The sequence below is a fragment of the Diadema antillarum genome, unplaced genomic scaffold, assembly GCF_040938485.1.
Source record: "Diadema antillarum isolate AM-2024a unplaced genomic scaffold, OU_Dant_1.0 seq00001690_RagTag, whole genome shotgun sequence".
Lineage (NCBI taxonomy): Eukaryota > Metazoa > Echinodermata > Echinoidea > Diadematoida > Diadematidae > Diadema > Diadema antillarum.
Window position 1 is genome coordinate 83,887 of NW_027272385.1, and position 18,288 is coordinate 102,174.

The window sequence follows — 18,288 nt, forward strand, 5'->3', positions numbered from 1 at the left end:
AATGACGTAAACAATGCTTCTATTTGGGGAAAATGCATGCGTTTTTACAAGGGTGGAATTGAGTTGCTGGCTTGGCAGAGGTCTGTGCTCTCTGAGTATTTTGCTAGTTTGCTCAGTTATAACGAAATTTTGATATAACGAAAGAAAACTGCTGGTCCCGAGGACTTCAATATAGCGGGCATCTACTGTACCACAACATAGACAAAATCCAAGTACATTTGTCCAATCTTGCAATAGGAAAACCTTGCATTCTTCTCACCTATTTTTGCACCAGGACAGACGTTAAAAAATCTGCAGAGTGGTAGGTATGGCACATCCACAAAGTGGCCGGTGCCTCTCAAGAAGACAGCTTCAAACAAATGATGTTTTCCAGCATTCTGAAGTCGTGTGAGCATCTATCAACAGAGAGAGTGAGAAAAGAAAAGAGAAGGAATATATATATCCAGGCCAACTCCATCTAATTGAGTGCTAAAAACTGTCCAAAAAAAAAAAGAAAGAAGAAGAATGTGCCAGGCAAACAATGAATGAGGTATTACTTCATGTGCCTTCTTTCCATTGAGTGCAAAAAAAGAAAGAGCATAAGTAGGACAATTCTAGTGCTACATTACTGATGCACTTCCCTCTAAATGATATCACTTGACAAGAATTTCAAGTTGTGGACATTGGGGGAAGAAAAGAAAGAATTAAACTGGGTTTTCCCAGACATTTTAATCAGCAGGTAATGTCATATGACATTTGAACTGCTGCAATATGATTTCCTGACCAGCTACTAGTATCATCTACATCTCAGACAAAAAAAAAAAAAAAAAGTTTTCTTTTCAAGTTTAGATGTTGCAATCCAAGCAGCCATCTTTCTCGTGATGGTATTCTTTTGTCGAGCATTGAAAGCCTCTTCTCTTCTTTTCTCTCTCTTCTTTCTATAAAACAACAACATTGAAAGCCTACACTGCAAATGGCTCCTCCAAGTTTTAGCATTTCAGGTTATAGCACAGTGCAAATCTACAAGTCTTGCAATTTTATATTTAAAAGAAAGAGCAATACTACAAATCTCTTTACAGTTTGTAATCTGGACTTAGACATCATTTCCAATGGCTCCTCTCACTGTATAAGCCATATATTTTAGAAGCAAATCCGGACAATTTCGCAAGTGGCTGAATTCGTGATTAATAGAGTACAGCAATAATGGACAACGAAATGTATGTGTGCACATCGCATTCATGTTGGACCTGGATCAAAACCCCACAGAGCAAATGGCATATACAGTAACTGTGTGTGATAGGTGAGATTTCTGTTTCTTGTTGCATTGATATCATCCCTATACATGTACAGCTGTATTTATATAATTTATATCATCCCTATGTAATTCTATTCCTCGATTCAATCTCCACTGAAAGTATGAAATGTGCTCCGTAATTCCTTCAGTGAGAAGAGGTTTATCATTGCACAAAATTTCTAGGTGTATTAAAAAGAGGTTACATAAAAGAAAGCAAGGAAATTCTTCAACGCACACAGATATGAGATTTAATACGTCTTGAAGCGAGACTACTCACCCTGTTAGTGTTCTTCACGGATGGCACGAACCTGTCATCTCCTGGGATGAGGAACAGCATTGGAATGTTGATATCTTCCACCTGTACTCACATTGATACAACCAGACATACAAGACACTGTTTACAATCAAAAAGAGTAAAACTTGCAACGACGACACTCCAACTGCAAAGCATGTATCAAAGAGTGAATGAAATTGATCTTAATCAGTTCTGAATCATACCCTTTTAATATCCAAGATGTATGAGCACAGTATAACACATTATACATGTAGTCTGACTCTTCACAGCCTTCTGTACATATTTCAGCCACTATCACAGAAAGTTTCAGCTGTTCACTTCAACTAGAATCAGAAGTATGACAGAAAACACAGTTCCTATACTGGCTGCAGATTCCTACCTAAACTCCATTTCAGACAGGCGTGTGCTCTGTCAAACTGTCAATCTATTGACTGATGGAGATGTAACACTTCCTGATCGAAACAGTGGACTTCCATCATAACGATGCCCTCGTTTTTCGTTATATTCAAATTTCTTAGTGGAAACTAATTGAGCACAGAAAATGGGATTCCTTTGACTGAGCTATAGAAAGCCCTATTTCAGTGTTCGTCCCAGAAACATTAATTCTCAATGCTCGAATGGTCAGAAGCTATAACAGTGTTTGTGCGTGACACATATGCACACACTTGAACCTGGCATAAACCCAAAGGATAATTCAACTTGGGGATAAATGCGAGAAATCACCGAAGTAATACAGGTTTTTGAGTATGTAACAAACGTAAACAAAAGAAAACTGACCAAAAATGAATGTAATTTTCCACTCATAAATCAATATTCATAGAAGAAAACTGACCAGAAATGAATATAATTTGTTAGTGGAAAATTAGGTAAAGAAAATGGGATTCCATTTTCTTTGCTCAATTTTCCACTAATACATTATATTCATTTCTGGTCAGTTTTCTTCTGTTATATCAAAATTTCATTACAGCCGGACAAATAAACAATAACAATAAACAAAGGATACTGTAAAAGTGGATATTTTCGCGCGACTAATTTTTTGCGCCTGGCCGTGTCAGAAGACTTTCACGTGTTTTTAATTACGCAGAATCAAAACAGAAAGTACTGGAATATATGTTTTGCGTGTTTTTATTTTCGCGCTAGCTTCTCGTTGCACGAAATGCGCAAAAATTTCCACTTTTACAGTATATGTTGCGACCTGAATTTTTATTTTGTTGTAACCAGAATTTCACTATAACCGTGTCCGTTATATACTGTAAAACGAGAAATGTTCGCGTGCATTTTAATTTCGCGAATTTCGCGAGAGCCAAGATTCGCGAAATTAAAATGCACGCGAAATTTCTTATCTACACTACATGTATTGAACGCAAGAGGCAATTCACGAAAATTTCTTGCCATGAAAAAGGCCGTCGGCTCCAATTCGCGAAAATTTCGTGCCGCGAATATATCATGTTTTACAGTAACAAGTGCACTGTATTGAAAACAGTCATGACAATGCTCTTGTTATGAGTTTGCTTGCTTGTTTGTTTGTTTGTTTGTTTTTTAAGTATGTCCCAAACAGTGACACAACATTTGCTCCTGCAACAATTTCTCCGGTCTGATTTTCTCCATGGACTTAGGGTAAGTGTTATAGTAGGGTTTTAGGTTATGTTTGTTGGTAGAATATATGTTTGGCTTTGAATAGCGTGCAGATATTTCATAGAAGCAATTGTCGCAGGAGCAAATGTCATGGAACTGTAGCAATTTACCAGGATCCCTGTCACAATCACCGTTACCGTCACCATCACCATCATCATCGTAATCACCATTAACGTTACCACTCACTGGAGTTGTGAATTCTCCAGGGGGAATGTCATAGTCGTGAGTATTTGTGCAATACATCAAGCCATCTTCTCCGTCGTATGCCCGTCCAGCCAAAATCTGTGTACTAAAATTGAATTTTTCTGCAACCGTTAGGTAAAACAAATGAAGCATTTGCAGAGCGCAGCCATCATTGAGTTTGAAATTTTACGATTAGGGATACTAGGTGATACGTCATAGATTCTTATGAATTACATATCTACAAAAATTTTGCATAAAATAATACAGCTGCTTTCAGATTCTGCATTTGAAATACGGGTTAGTAATAATGAGTCGGGCATTGGATTAATCTTAACATAAATAAGGGTAAATCAACTTTTATTATTACCCGTATCGGGCATCTGAGCTGTGGTTCTACAAAAGTGTATTTCCCTTGTACTATAACAAGATTGTGCAGCAGTAAATGAGGAACAAATTTTCCATATTCCCGCTTTGGCAAACGTCTATGGGATTTGCGCATTAAAAACGAGGGGAATATAGCATTTGGGCACTTGAGCTCGAGGTGAGAAAACTTTGCTGTCAATGGCAGTTTCTCACGGAGTGGTTTTGTGACAAAGGGTAAATTCCCATAGGTTAATACGTAAAACTAAAGGACAATCGCTGTTACTGTAGCTGTGTGAGCTGGCTGTTTCTACGCACGCTGCATACCCAAGTTTCGCGATAGAGGGCAAAATCCCATAGGTTAACACGTAAAAACAGAAGAAGATCTCTGCGCCTGTGTGAGTTGGCTGTTATACGCGCACTGCGTACCTGACCTGTGTGTATAAGGATGTAGTGCGCAGTGTGGAGTAGAGCTCGAGCTGGCGCCAAGTGGAATACCGTGGATTGGGAAGTTGTAAAAAGTTTATATTGTAATGATTTATTTTACAGCTCAAGATGCCTGAAATGGGTAATAATAATGATATGTACTGTCTTCTTTCGGGGGATATGACATTAATTGCCCATATTTGAATTGTATTGCCAGAGTCAAAGACATGGGCAATACAATTCTAGTTCAGGCAATAAATGTTGTATCCCCCTCAAGGCCAGTCCATATTATATTATAATGGAACTATGACAGAACGCCACTGTTGGACAAGAAAGAGCGAAGAAGCCAAACATAGAACTAGTGCACTTGCAATCGAGTACATGTATCCCATGAACCCGTCTCCCATACCCCATCTGGATTACTGTTTAGGCCAGAATGCTGTATAATAATGGCAACTGTCGCAGGATATAATAAAATGCGACGAGAAATGAGGCTAGTATATATAGCACAAACAAGGAATATGACATGTCATCCTATAAAAGTTTAAACAATGAGAGCGCTGGCAATGAAAGCTTTTGTTACCTGTAATAACTCCCCATAAACCTCAATAGCAAGTTTGAATAAAATCTGAGGAGAAATGTGTGGCTTATACAGCATATCGTCGCTGGGGTGATAAGACCTTGTATCTGCAATTTTGGTGAAAATGAGTTTTTTGGATTAATGGTCAAATAATGGGTTAAATGATGTCCTGTCCAAATTCCAACTGTCTTACTCCAAAAATGAAGCCACCACGGCATGTCAAAGTAAAGGCTATCCCATTTGCCACAGTGCTTTGGCCGCCATGTTTTTTGGCTCTCCTGAACAGATGACATTTTGTAGATACGAGGTCTTATCGCCCCAGCGACGATAAACAAGAAATGTGACATGGCATCCATGTTGGAACACTGAGGGCACCGTCACCACAAACTGTTGCGTCCTTCATGTAGAATGACCACCCATACACCTCTTTAGCAAGTCTAAGTAAAATCCAGTAACAATCAAGTTATTGCTTAAATAAGCATGCATATTTGCAAATTTTGACATGATCAGGGTGACTTTTGACCCTGTAAAAGGTGGTACAGTGAGGGCAGCATTATCAGTAGGTGTAGGTGTATCAAAGAGATTTTCCGCAGTGACTGCTAGAGTGCGGAGTCTTCATACGCCCTGTACTATTGTTGTGTGAGCGCAAGGAGCACTGGATGGCAACGAAGCGGTAGGCTCACCCCTCGTGCTAACACGCTAGCAAACGAGCAACCGAGGAGCAGCCAAAATCAAGTGCGTACTCGCGTAAAAGTTCAGAAGTTCGCGTAATACGCGCTGTAGAAAAGTATACTTAGTACGCAAAGTCCGCCATTTTTAAGTGGAACAATGGCGGCCCCCATGAAATCACTGACTCCATTGTAGAGTCCGCCCTCTAGTGGTGGGGAGGAGAAAAATCTCTTTGAGGTGTATAGATTTGACTATGATACCACCACCAAAAACAATATAGGCATCTTCATTTCACTATAATGCACCTTTTTGCCAAATTTGAAGAAAATCTGATTAGAAATGTGGCTGATAGAGCACACACAAGAAATGTGTATTGGCATCCAAGTCAGAACACTGAGGGCGCCGTCACCACAAACTGTTGTGTCCTCTTCATTTAGAATGACGACCCATACATCTCCTTAGCAAGTCTGAATAAAATCCATTGAGTAACAATCAAGTTATTGCATAAATAAGCACTTTTGCAAATTTTGACATGATCAGGGTGACCTTTGACCCTGTAAAAGGTGGAACAGTGAGAGCAACATTATCAATAGGTATAGGTGTATAGATTTGACTATGATACATTTACATACCAAATTTGAAAAAAATCGATCGAGAAACAAGGTCAGCGTCGCACACACAAGCAGACTCTGTTAAATTTACCTTTTCATGTATAAGGTACATGGAACGAGCGAGGGCACCATTACCAAAAACAATAGGCTGCTTCGTCTTAACATAATACACCTTCATGCCAAATTTGAAGATGATCGGAGAAGAACTGCAGCCAGTAGAGCGCTCACAAGAAAATCTCTGCGGCAAACGCGGACACGGCGCAACGAGGCCAAATCCATGGTATCCTCCGAACTCTGTTCGGGGGATACAATGATTATAGACCGATTCTGTGACGCACTATGTGTATTTTTGGCATGGGCAGCGCCATTAACGCGGTGTCTTAGCCGACCCCTCCTCCCCTCTCCCCCACCCCCTTCCGCGCACGGAATGAAAAAATGGCTGCACCCAGTGCCACAAATTGTCTGCTGCCCTCAACGAACTCGAATCGGTCTATAGACTCGACTCTCACGCCCGACTCAGTCAACGACATGCCAAGTTTAAATGCACAAACTCGCCTAAACCAAATGATAAATCACCAAATGCCCCAGTAATTCCTTTCAAATGTAGATTGCATTTGATGTGGTGATTGAATATCAAGCGGTGTTCCCTATTGGGTTAAACTCTAACTTTCTGTCACTGTTTCGTGCACAAAAGTAACTAGAGAAGCACTCTGAGAGCGCAGACCTCCGCCAAGCATGCAGCTCATTTCCAACACTGATCTTGTTCTTACATAGAGATATTAGTGATTTCCACCCATACGTACTTGTATATAGCATTGTGTGCTGAAAGTCGCCGATTTCCCAATAAAGAAGCCTTTGTTACGTCATAAACCCTCAGCTGCACGGCGCGCCTCACCCTAGCAGAAACTAGTCTAGAGCACGCACTTTAGTGCGCGCATGCAAACCTCAAATACGCGCAGCCTGAACTCCCAAGTTCATTGACGCCTGCATAAGTTGTCAAATTTCACTCCCAAATGTGAACGTATGCCTAGGAAATGTGCAGAATAATGCTGTAATAACAAGATATTCGATGGGTAACGACGAAAATGTGAAATATCATCCAAAAAGGTTCAGTCTCAGAACTTACCTGTACGGGGTCAGGCTAAACTCGGACTCGGGAACAACTCGGCCTCGCTTTGACGGCGGGCTAAGTTGTCTTGGTTGTCCCTCATGATTGTACAGTGTTATACTACGGGAGCGGCCTGTATACGGTAGTGCTTCGCGTTCTGGCTACTCGCAGTAATGGTCCGAGTTGTTACAACACGCGCATCAAAAAACCTCTTTGGTGCGCATGCAAAATTAGTGTGCGCCTATCAAGCACCTCTAAAAACAATCAAAGACGCTTGATACACAACAACAACAACTTCAAAGACAGCGCGTCTCAGCAACTAAGGTGATGTGCGTATACGCTTGAGGACCGCGCGCTGTCCATTTGTTTTATACAGGATTAGCACGCACTTTCCTGTCTGTTCAGTTAGGCCTCGTTTGGTATATACAGTAGAATATGGCGATCACGAACTGCGTGTAAATTGTCTGAAATAGGGTCGAGTTTTCCCTGAGACCGAGTTAGTCTGGATCCTTTACTGACTTTTATTTTTTATCTCAAAATACTCCAAAACGACTCATCATCCCGGCAAATCACATCAGCCAGGTAAATTTCTTTGTAGACTCTTTCGATATATTGCAAGCAAATATGAAATGGTGCCAGATGGGTTCTCAAACCCTTACTAAAACTAAATTTTCGCTTTAAATAGCTCAGCCTATAGGGTTAAAGGTCCTGTTTAACTTTGGGAGCAGTGATTTCAAAAATGTTCAAGATATTACATTTTATGCATATGTGTAGCTCTGTTGTGTCACAAAACATTCTACCACATGAAATTTTCGCAATAAAGCCTAAAATATAAGGAGATATCAGTGTTTTTCTCAATAAACCGTAATATAACATCCACCAAGGGAGGAGGTTACGTTTTCATCGGTGTTTGTTTGTTTGTCTGCGTGCAAAATAACTCAAAAAGTTGTGAACGGATTTGGATGAAAACTACCAGAAAGGTTAAGAATGACACACGTAAAAAGAGATTCAATTTTGGTTGTGATACGGCAAATTCTTATGGATTTTATGAAGGATTTTCGATATTTTGGCAGGTAAGGTCCATGAACCTGGGAGTTCAAGCTACGTGTATCTGATGTTTGCATGCGTGCCCTAAAGTGTGTGCTCTAGTTTCTGCTAGGGCAAGGTGCCGCAGAGCTGAAAGTTGATGACGTTACAAAAGGCTTCTATATTTGGTGAGTGGGCTATTTTCAGCATGCATATGAGTGGAAATCACTGATCTCTATGGAAGAACAAGATCAGTGGTGGAAAAACAAGCTCAGCGGAGGTCTGCGCTCTGAGAAGCTTTGCTAGTTTTGTATGTGTTTAATTTCAAGGGCAGTCAAAACAAGCATGTCGAACAGTTCACCACGGACAAAGAGAATAAGGGTATTAGCAGCACATACTGCAGTAAAAGGTCTGCAATATGACAGCAAATTCCCTCAGCTACAGGACGGGTGAACCATGAAGAAAACAGCATATGTGACCGTGCACCTCAAAACGAACATAAAGTCGCACACACTGATTTTGCGTGAGGACTGAAAATAAGTGAAATGGGTCAACCTAGCCGAACTTGACTTTTTCATATTTTCTGAAAGAGCGGGTCTTCTTTTACATTATGCTAAAATTTGATATCATAAAACGGGCAGGAAAGTGTGTTTTTTAGCAGTTTATCTCGAACATTTTTGGTAGAATAGTGTGATTAGGTGTGCCTTTAGAATCCCTTTTTCATTTCGGAAAAACCTTGTCCACTCTTCACTTTCAACTCTAATAACTTTTGAAAGGATAGTGCTACTGCTTTGAAAGTTGGCATTAATTATGGACAGAATTTGTTAATGAGGCGTGCTTAAATTAAGTTTAATCTAATAATCCCTTCATTGTTGTTACTCTGGTGGTTTACTTCCTGTTTTTTGTCCCATTCATCGCACAGCCAGCACGGTTTGGTAAAGATTAAGCGCTTGATTAGACACTGTACTTCAGAGCCTCTTTTCTCAGTTCACACTTTTCCTGAGTTTGTGCTTTCTTTCCAATATTTAGATAGGTTAGGAGAGTCCATTTGATTTGAGTTATACATCATTTTAAATCTTAAAGTCTGTTCTTTCAGAATATGGTCTCAACTAAAAATTCATGTCTGGTGACTTTTTGGTTGTTTTGAGGTGCACTGTCACATATATCATACCACTTATTGACCGATTCGGGTTCGGTGAGGGCAGCAGACATTTCATGGCACTGGGCGCAGCCATAGTGGGTGTCTCAGCCGACCCCCCCTGCTCTCCCCCCACCCTGGGCAACATGTTTATCACGCACCTGTAACAAAGGTTCGCGCACTAAGCAAGCATTCGCGCACTCAGTACGAGACGCCCATTGGCTAAAGCAGTTTTTCATTCTGCGCGCGTGCTAATGTAGGGAGAGGGGTGGGGAGTGGGAAGGGGGGGTCGGCTGAGACACCCACTATGGCTGCGCCCAGTGCCAAAAATACACATAGCGCGTCACAGAATCGGTCAATACCCCTACTTTAAAATCAAAGATATGAATTGATATTGCACATAACAAGCAAAAATTTTGCATGCTTTCATTTTCATACTAGCTTCATATTGTAAGAAGTACGTACGATATCCTCTTTTACCAGTACTGTCCTTACAAAAAGACAAAGAATTGTATCCCAAATCGTCACAAGTTCCTGATACTAACAAGGGTGATTTGATCCGAGTTCCGTCAGGAAGCACAAAGCCAATAGAAGGTGGAGGTAGGTCGCTGCTTCCTGTAACTGACAAACACTTGATGGGAAGTCCCGCTATTCTGGCTACAGCATTCATGGCCAGATAGCTGCCAAGACAAGCAGACACTATTCCAACTCTGTTGATGTCCAGACGAGGATGTTTCCAGATGAAATCAATGACATCCTAAAAAAACCAAACAAACAAACAAAAAAACACATACACAGAAACATATATCATACATGCTTGAAAACAGTCATATATCACAAAACCTCTTCATCATAACTACTTGAAAAAGAACATACATGTATTATATCAATTATATCAAAAATAAAATGTTGTCATTGATGATATCGTAATACTAATATTGATAGTTATCTTAATGTTGACATTGCCTTTGTTCACTTGTAATTACAAAAGTATATATACACACTCCACCTAGAGAACAACAGAGTGACAAAAACAGCTACCAAAATTCCTCAAAACTGGCAGCAAATATCACAAGGATATGAATTGAAACTACTTCATACCAAGGGTTACAGTGGCTGCTTTGAAATACAGTACTAAACAACCTGTCCTGTAATCATGTAATATCTCTTTAATCATTTGAATAGCATGTGTAATTGTTTAAATACAATGATCTGTTATGGAGCTACATAGCATTGTATTCCAGCAATTGAATCACTGAATTACATGACACTAATGTGGAGCAGGGTGTCCAAGCTTTTGAATAAATGAACAGATTCGGCCTAAGTAGGACATAAATTAAAACAACATAGTACAAACTCGATATAGAGAGATCTGACATAGCAAAATATCAGCTATAACAAACTAATTTCTCTGGTCCCAATGAATTTAATTCCCTTGTTTTGTATTGTTATTGACCACTGATAAAACAAAACATCTGATATAAAGAACAAATTGTCCTGGAGCCCGTTTCATAAAACTTGTTATTACTGACAACTACCACATTTCTATGACACATTTTCTCTCAGCCAATCAGAAGCAAGGATTTCAGTAGCTTGTCACATCTATGACAACTTGTCACTGATGACAACTTGTCACTGATGACAAGTTGTATGAATGGGCCCCAGGTCTCAAGGATCTTGTTACACTGAGTTTCCACTGTATTTAGCCTCTCGGGCAAGGCTTCAAAACAACAACAACAACAACATTGTTCATTGGAAGATAGGGAAAAAAAAGTTTTCTGATTAATAAACCCCAGATCATTGCACCTGTACAAAAAGAATTAGCAGCATACAATATGTAGACACTACACTGGACACTATTTGATTACCATACAGTCACACTTGAGAACTGCCTCAATAAGAAATTTGATACATACACATGTCCGGATACATTTCCTGTTGCTTTCCACACCAACAAATAAATTAACATACCTATGTACTTGCTATTCGAGAATAAAACCAAACAAAATATGGTACAACAAAACACAAAACTGCATCATCATGTCAGAAGAGAGACAAATCACATGAAACTGAGAAATAAATTTTGCATGTTTAGTATTGGGAATCCCCTGAAATGAGACGGTCTTTGCCATTTCTCTTTGATTGGCAGATTTCACACAGATCCAGGACAGACTGTGGGATTATACTCACAAGGATGATTTGCATGTCAAAGTAGGTGGTGATACTAGTTGTTATGTCTGCACCACCCCTCATCTTTCGGTAGTAGTCTACACTGATGGTGGCGAACCCATGGGAGGCCAGGAGGGAGGGGCGATCTTCTATCAGGTACGGCACCCCGCCCCTTATGTCGATCAGGACAGGCATCAGAGTGGAATCACCTGATGGAAGAGAGGAGATCTTTTTGAAATACCTATCAATAATCTCTACATGGAATACAACATTTATCTTTCCATCTCTGGTAAGAATAAAATGAAACTAGACGTGTTGCTATTGTGATTGCTATGCCTCAGCAATGATGCATTGGTCAATATGTTGATATGGGGAAAAAAAAGTAGCATTTTCACTTGACCTTTGACCCCATGACCTAAATCTGGTAATACATGCATTCACTAAGTTTCAAGAAAATACCTTTAGGCATTGCACAGATATTGAGGAGATATTTCCCCCATATAATTTACTGCAAATTTGAGAATTTGATTTTGACCCTTGACCTTGAGCATGTTGCGCCCAAAAGCTAATTGGCAAAGAGTTGTCAGAAGATATATATATTTTTTTCTTTCGTTAACAAAGTGCACTCATATTATCAATAGAACTCTACATTTCTTACCAAAACTTGTATCTATTCTATGCCTGTGACATCAATCAAAAGCTATGAGTAGACTGAGAAAAAGTTCCAATTCATTATACTTTCAAAGTACAAGTAAGTGAGTGGTTTATGATGCCAATACTTGAATGAGAGCTGATATTACTGTCCTGTGAAGTCAACTTGGAACCACATTAAGGAACTGGTTGGAGCTCAAAGCATCGAATAACTACAACTTATTATAGTAGATTCTGGTCCAATTACCCTTTTGCTGCGGAAGATACAGACATCCTTCAGCTTTGCCATGAGTGAGGGGAATCCTGTCCACATAGTCTGCCAGGGACCACCTCTCAGCAGATGCCTCTCCTAGCAGTCGGCCAGCAACATCCACAACTTGGAAGTGATAGACAAAGGGCTTCTGGATGTTCTTCTTGATGAGCCGAGGCCACTTGGATGTATCCGTGGCAACCATACTCCACAGAAGTCCATGTGGTTCTACTCCTGTGTAGCTGCCACCAATAGAAGGATCATTCTGGACTACCAAAAAGAAACAGAATTAAGGATACAATTTTGAAATGTGAAGCATGCCATGGGTAAGAAACAAATGATGGGCGCCTCTGAAGTCACTATTTTTTTTTTAAATCAGAACTATTCTTTTCAACCATCAAAATGTCACCAGCTTATACATTGATACTTTATACTGTAATTCACAGTCAAATAGAGCTCAGAATTTACAGATCTGAAATGACAGCTTTCAGTCAAAACTTCTATTAAGTGAATCTTATTTTTTTTTTAAACAAAAATGTTTATAAGCATTAACAGAGAAGTTGCAAGATATCTCCACCCGCTTACCTGCTACTTGGCCTGACCTGTCAGCCACATACTTTGCGCTTGATTCAAAGTGATATCGTCCACACTCTGATGTCACGTGTGCTTGCAAGGTCACCTCCTGACCTGGCTCCAGGCCGCTGACCCTGATGTCCAATAGTTCATCACTGAGGCCAGACTGAGGGTGGACATGAAGATGTGTTTCTTGACTCCGGTCAAGACCGGACAGAGCTGCACCTTGATCACTTGCAGTTACTGTTACATCGTTATTAATTTGGCTTCTTGACGTACACTGCCTCAGGACTTCACCATCACACTTACTACTCACTCCATCTCCTCTAGGCCCACTGCACAGGTGGTTGAGAAGGCATCCCAGTCTGTCTCGAACTCTGCCTCCTGTGTTCATGGCACAATGTACCTGGGGTAGTGGGAATCACATATCAGGCATTATACAACCTTTAATCAATGCAGCAAGAGTGACTTCATGCAATATTACAGTGTAAGGGGTCCTAGCGATGATATCATTGACAATGATATTATAGCTATATTGTCTTCATACAGATGCTAGTGCTATGATGTGATGCAATGATTTACTGGAAATTAGAGTCAACCTTACTAATAGTCGACCTCGCGTAAGTCGAATAACCACGTAAGTTAAAGGTCTTTTCAAGTTCTCTTCTCTTTATATTCCATTGATTTTAATCCCACGTAAGTCAAATTTTAAAGTCGAAGCCATGGCATTTCTTAGGCAAGGTTTACTGTACTAAGAACAGACAGCATGAATTGTCATAGATCTTCATAATACTTTAATGATTTAAAGTTCTGACATGCACACACATAGCAAAGTTTGGTGAACTGTTGATGATATCAGAGTCTACAAAGGTCCCGTGGCCTGGGTGGCAATTGGTGGTTATTCATCTTCAGTGAATGGCGCTTGGGCGATGAAAGTATAGTTAGTATCATGATAATTTGTCAATATTGCTGTCGATTACTCACATGTATAACAAAAACTATGTACCGGTACTAACTATTGGTGCCGGTACACACAAACCGTTTTCTACACAGCACTGCTCAGAGGCTCAGCACTGCACTGTTCTGGGATGCCATGCATTGCACAGCATCTGGGCAGGCTAATCAGGGAGGTGTTAGAGAACTAGGAGAAGAAACACAGGGATGCCAAGTTCAAAAAAATTTTATGAGTGAGATTTTCATGACTCAGCATCTCGGCAAGCGAAGGTGCGCGCAAGCGAGGGTGTGGGAGGGGTCCCCCCCTGGCCTCTCACGGTAGGGAGCTTTTTCAATTTTTTAGCTCTTAATGGTGCGATTAGGTGCATACTTACGTGACTATTTTTTACTTATTTTGAAAGACAAAAGGAAAATATACCTTCAGTTGTAACTTTATCGGTATCACTTTTATCCTCTGAGCTATGCTCCTTATTATGAGCCCAAATCACAGACTTTGCCCGATGCAAGAGAAAAATAGGTGCCACGCATGAGATCGTGAGATCGATCGGGAAAAAAAAAATGTTCTGAGCGTGCGCAGCAGCGCGGGTCAAGTTGACGCACGCTTTTGCGCACGCTCAGAACATGTTTTTTTTTTCCCTCTGAACGTCCACGCGTCTTAAATCTAAAGCTCCCTATTGTCAAACCAGATGCACTTTACAGTATGCGTCCGGTCCCACAACCTGTCCGGACACCCAATGACTGGGTATGGTAGGGGTACCACCTATCGGCAGGGTACCTTCCCATCGGCACCCTTCGTATCATGGCTGTTTGCGTATAGAATGAAAAGGTTCGCGCGGGATTAAGTGTCATTAGCTATAAAGACAATAAAAACGACGAAACGAAAATCAAACTCAAAAACAAACTAACAAACAAAGCTAATAAAAACGTTTCAATTACACATCCGCTCAGTATTAAACGACGCATGGCTGTGAAATTCACGTGCACTACCTATGGAGGGGAGGGGGTGCCGATCGCAAGGTACCCTTTTCCTGCGCGAAGAAAACGGAGCGCACGCACTAAGATTGCGCTATTTTAAAACGGAGATTCATAATCAGCGAGACGGTCACGACATTCAAAACTGCAGTATTTATGGCATATTTGAGGTAAGAATTAGGCGAATTTGTGTTATATTTTTAGAATAAACAAGCTACAGATCCTTAGGGTGACGATGGGTGGTACCCCCAACCCTACATATAAATGTCAGGACACACAGGTTTCAGTTGCCTTTGAGGTTTTGTTGTGAGGGGGGTTTTGGAAGGGGGTGGGGGAAGGGGGTAGGGTAGTAAGAGGGAGAATGGATGGGGGTATAGGGGATAGGGTGGTGGGGGGGGGGGGGTTGTGTTTGTTTGTTTTTTTGTTTTTAACAATAAACTTCAATCAATATATGACCAAGCGTTGTGTGTCCGGACAGGTTGTGGGACCGGACGCGTATTGTAAGTGGGTGTAAGTGCGTCTGGAATGAAAATGATGCAGTGAAAGTCTCACAAGATGTTACAAGTTATTTTACACTATTTATACACACATGATGTTCGATCGAATGTTCGTTTGCGTCGATCGTACGGCGAGAATGTAAACACTGTGCACGCTCGCTCCCCATATATTTCCCGTTGGCGTACAGAATCAACGCGTGCACAACTCTCTTTGATACATTCGTACATGGGGTCACTTTGAAGGGGAAAATCCAACGATTTAGCAGATTAATTCTCACGCCGTTTTCAGAGTATGTTGTCTAGTATATGAGGAGTCTATATCAAGTCTTTGAGGTAAAGAAGGTTGCATATTCTATGTAAAATAGGTAAGTTTTAACGCGTGAACTTGTAAGTGTCCGGAAACCCAACCCCCCATCATACAATGGATATTGATAATGATATTTTAAGTTGGATTGAATGAATGTTGAAAAGAAATTATTTTTTGCGTTTGTGATTTAGTTAATAAAATTTGTAGGGGTTCTAATGTAATGAAGGAATAAAATCAAAAAGAGAATTAAGAATTAGTAGTGTAAAAATAGAAAAGAAGAGATGTGTATATGGATTGTGTATACCGGTATGGAATGTGAAAAAAAAAAATGTATCAGAGTGTATCATTACTATCAAAATGATGTGAAGTTTTTCTTTTGGTCTAAATTTTGTATCCACTGACGAAAATGATTATGAAATTGGTCCAGAGAATTTTGTATAGCCTATAGGGTCTAAATTTGTTTGTATATGTTTCCCATTGATGAAGAATAAAATATTCTTAAAAAATAAAAATAATAGGGGGTAGGTCTCACTTTCGATCTACTACTAACATATTGAAACCGATACATCCCGTAACCCGTAGGGTAGCCCTACTACGACCACCATCTTTTAAACCGACCGCGTATAATTCGCGCACTGAACACTTATTACGCACTTCTCTGCGCGCAAAGCACATAAAAATTGATTGGCTTTGAATGCAGATGAGGAAGGTGTGGGAAAACGCGATAATTCACTGTTCATTAATGGTTTCAATCAAGGACAAAATTTCGAATGAATATTTTCACCGAATCGTCATAATGACAGCACAATTTAATGTCTATGGAAGTTTCTTAAAGGCTTCTAAAAAGCTTCGTACAACACGGTGTTCAATGCAACTCGGTTTGCGTGCATTGTCAATGCAAAAACAGCGGTCGATCCTAATAACGAGCGTTACCGCGGGGAGCTGAAACGAGGCCACGCAAGTTCGTCGGCGATATTTTTGCACTGAAACTTCGAATCGAAAAGGGAACAACGACATTTGATAGAGCTGGATTTTCTCAATCACGTAGGTCAAGTTTTTTACGTGAATTTCAGTGTTAATATTCTTATCAAGCAAATAAACATTAGGCAGTCGATGAGTAGTAGGTCCAATCCTATAATAGCATGCATAATAGCATTGCGCGTATAGAACGAAGATGCACGCATGGGACTACGCGCAATGGTATTCGATTCTTCACTGGGCTACGCTACCGAGTGAAATGAGGCGAAAACAAGTAAGTATTCGCTCTAAATTACCTGAAATCAACAAAATCGAATTACCTCTCTCGTTTATAATGGTAAGTGCATGATTGCCGTGCATAATTACCTTTGCTGACTCGTTGTTAGATGTAGGAATATCCTTCCGTAATGCGCAGAGCAGCACTTACAACCTCCCCTTCGCGTGCACACTGTGTCCTGCCCTTTGTGGATCCCGCATCCCGCCGCCCTGCGACCGCGTAAATGGCGGCGCCCGGCCTCGGCGCCCGGCGGGCCGGACCGGGGGATACCAGGCCAGGGAGGGTTCACGCCGGGAAATTTAAAAATGTTCAGTTTTGCTGGGAAATGTAAAAATCATGTATGTGTACCGGTATGCGTCTGGCTTCACGGATCCCCCTGGAGGAGAGCGATAACGCCCTGATAATAATAAGGCCCTATTAATAATGATAATAAATAAAAGACTCCTCCGGACAGACTGATCTTTCTGTCTACGTTTTCAGCATCTTCTTGAAAAATTAAATCTATGACGGATTGTCACCAAACTTGGCAGATTAGGTACCTACATCTTTATGGTGATATGATCTTGATTTGTTAGAATGACCCCCGTCCCCCCCCCCCCCACACACACACACATACACACACTGCCGAAGGGAAGGGGGGGGGGGGGTTGAATCAGAGTCCCTGAACTTTTGATTTTTTTTATCTTCTTCTGTCAAACCGAAAAAGATGGAACTAAGTACAGTTTGTAATAGTGCTATAAAGAAATGTCATGTTTGATTATGGCGGATCGATTGATAGGTGTCCTTATGGGGGGGGGGGGTGGGGGCGGGAGGAGGAGGGGAATTTTCCGCATTTTCTGCATCTTCTTGAGAAATCTTTGACTGATTTCATCAAACGTGGGAGGCAGTGGCGTAGCAACGGGGGGGGGGGGAGTACGGGGGGTAAGGGGGGCACGTGCCCCCCCCCCCCCCCCATCCGCTGGTTTTAAAAAAAGGCAAAAAATAAAGCTATAAACGGCAGTTTTGGGAATGCAAAATGTCAACATTTTCAAGCTCACTCGCATTATAAACTTGTGCCACCAGTAATTTGTCGTTTCACACCGTCATTCCATAATCAATGTAAGAAAAATGTTAACATGTTGCCATTGTTCCTGCCATTGTTCCTGCCATGACAAACATCATCAACACCAGCCTCGCAACTGGGGTAGTTCCTGCAGATCTGAAGAGAGCTATTGTTCGTCCGACACTAAAGAAACCAGGAATGGACACTGAGTCTCTTCAGAGTTTCCGCCCAATCTCCAACTTGTCATATCTCTCCAAAGTCTTGGAGCGTGTCGCTTTCTCTCAACTTTCAGAATATCTGTATGATAACATGCT

General features: G+C 40.8%; 1 protein-coding gene across 1 annotated transcript; it reads right to left on the minus strand.

Moving 5' to 3' along the window:
* Window positions 1-457: 457 nt before the first annotated feature.
* LOC139711710 (bile acid-CoA:amino acid N-acyltransferase-like) lies at window positions 458-17,095 on the minus strand. The gene is made up of 8 exons (XM_071623570.1): window positions 17,022-17,095; window positions 12,960-13,353; window positions 12,372-12,644; window positions 11,495-11,682; window positions 9,850-10,061; window positions 3,390-3,492; window positions 1,551-1,631; window positions 458-475 (listed from the first exon to the last, which is right to left on the minus strand). Exons 2-8 carry the CDS (start codon window positions 13,339-13,341, stop codon window positions 458-460), a joined length of 1,257 nt encoding a protein of 418 aa, XP_071479671.1. The 5' UTR covers window positions 13,342-13,353; window positions 17,022-17,095.
* Window positions 17,096-18,288: the final 1,193 nt, after the last annotated feature.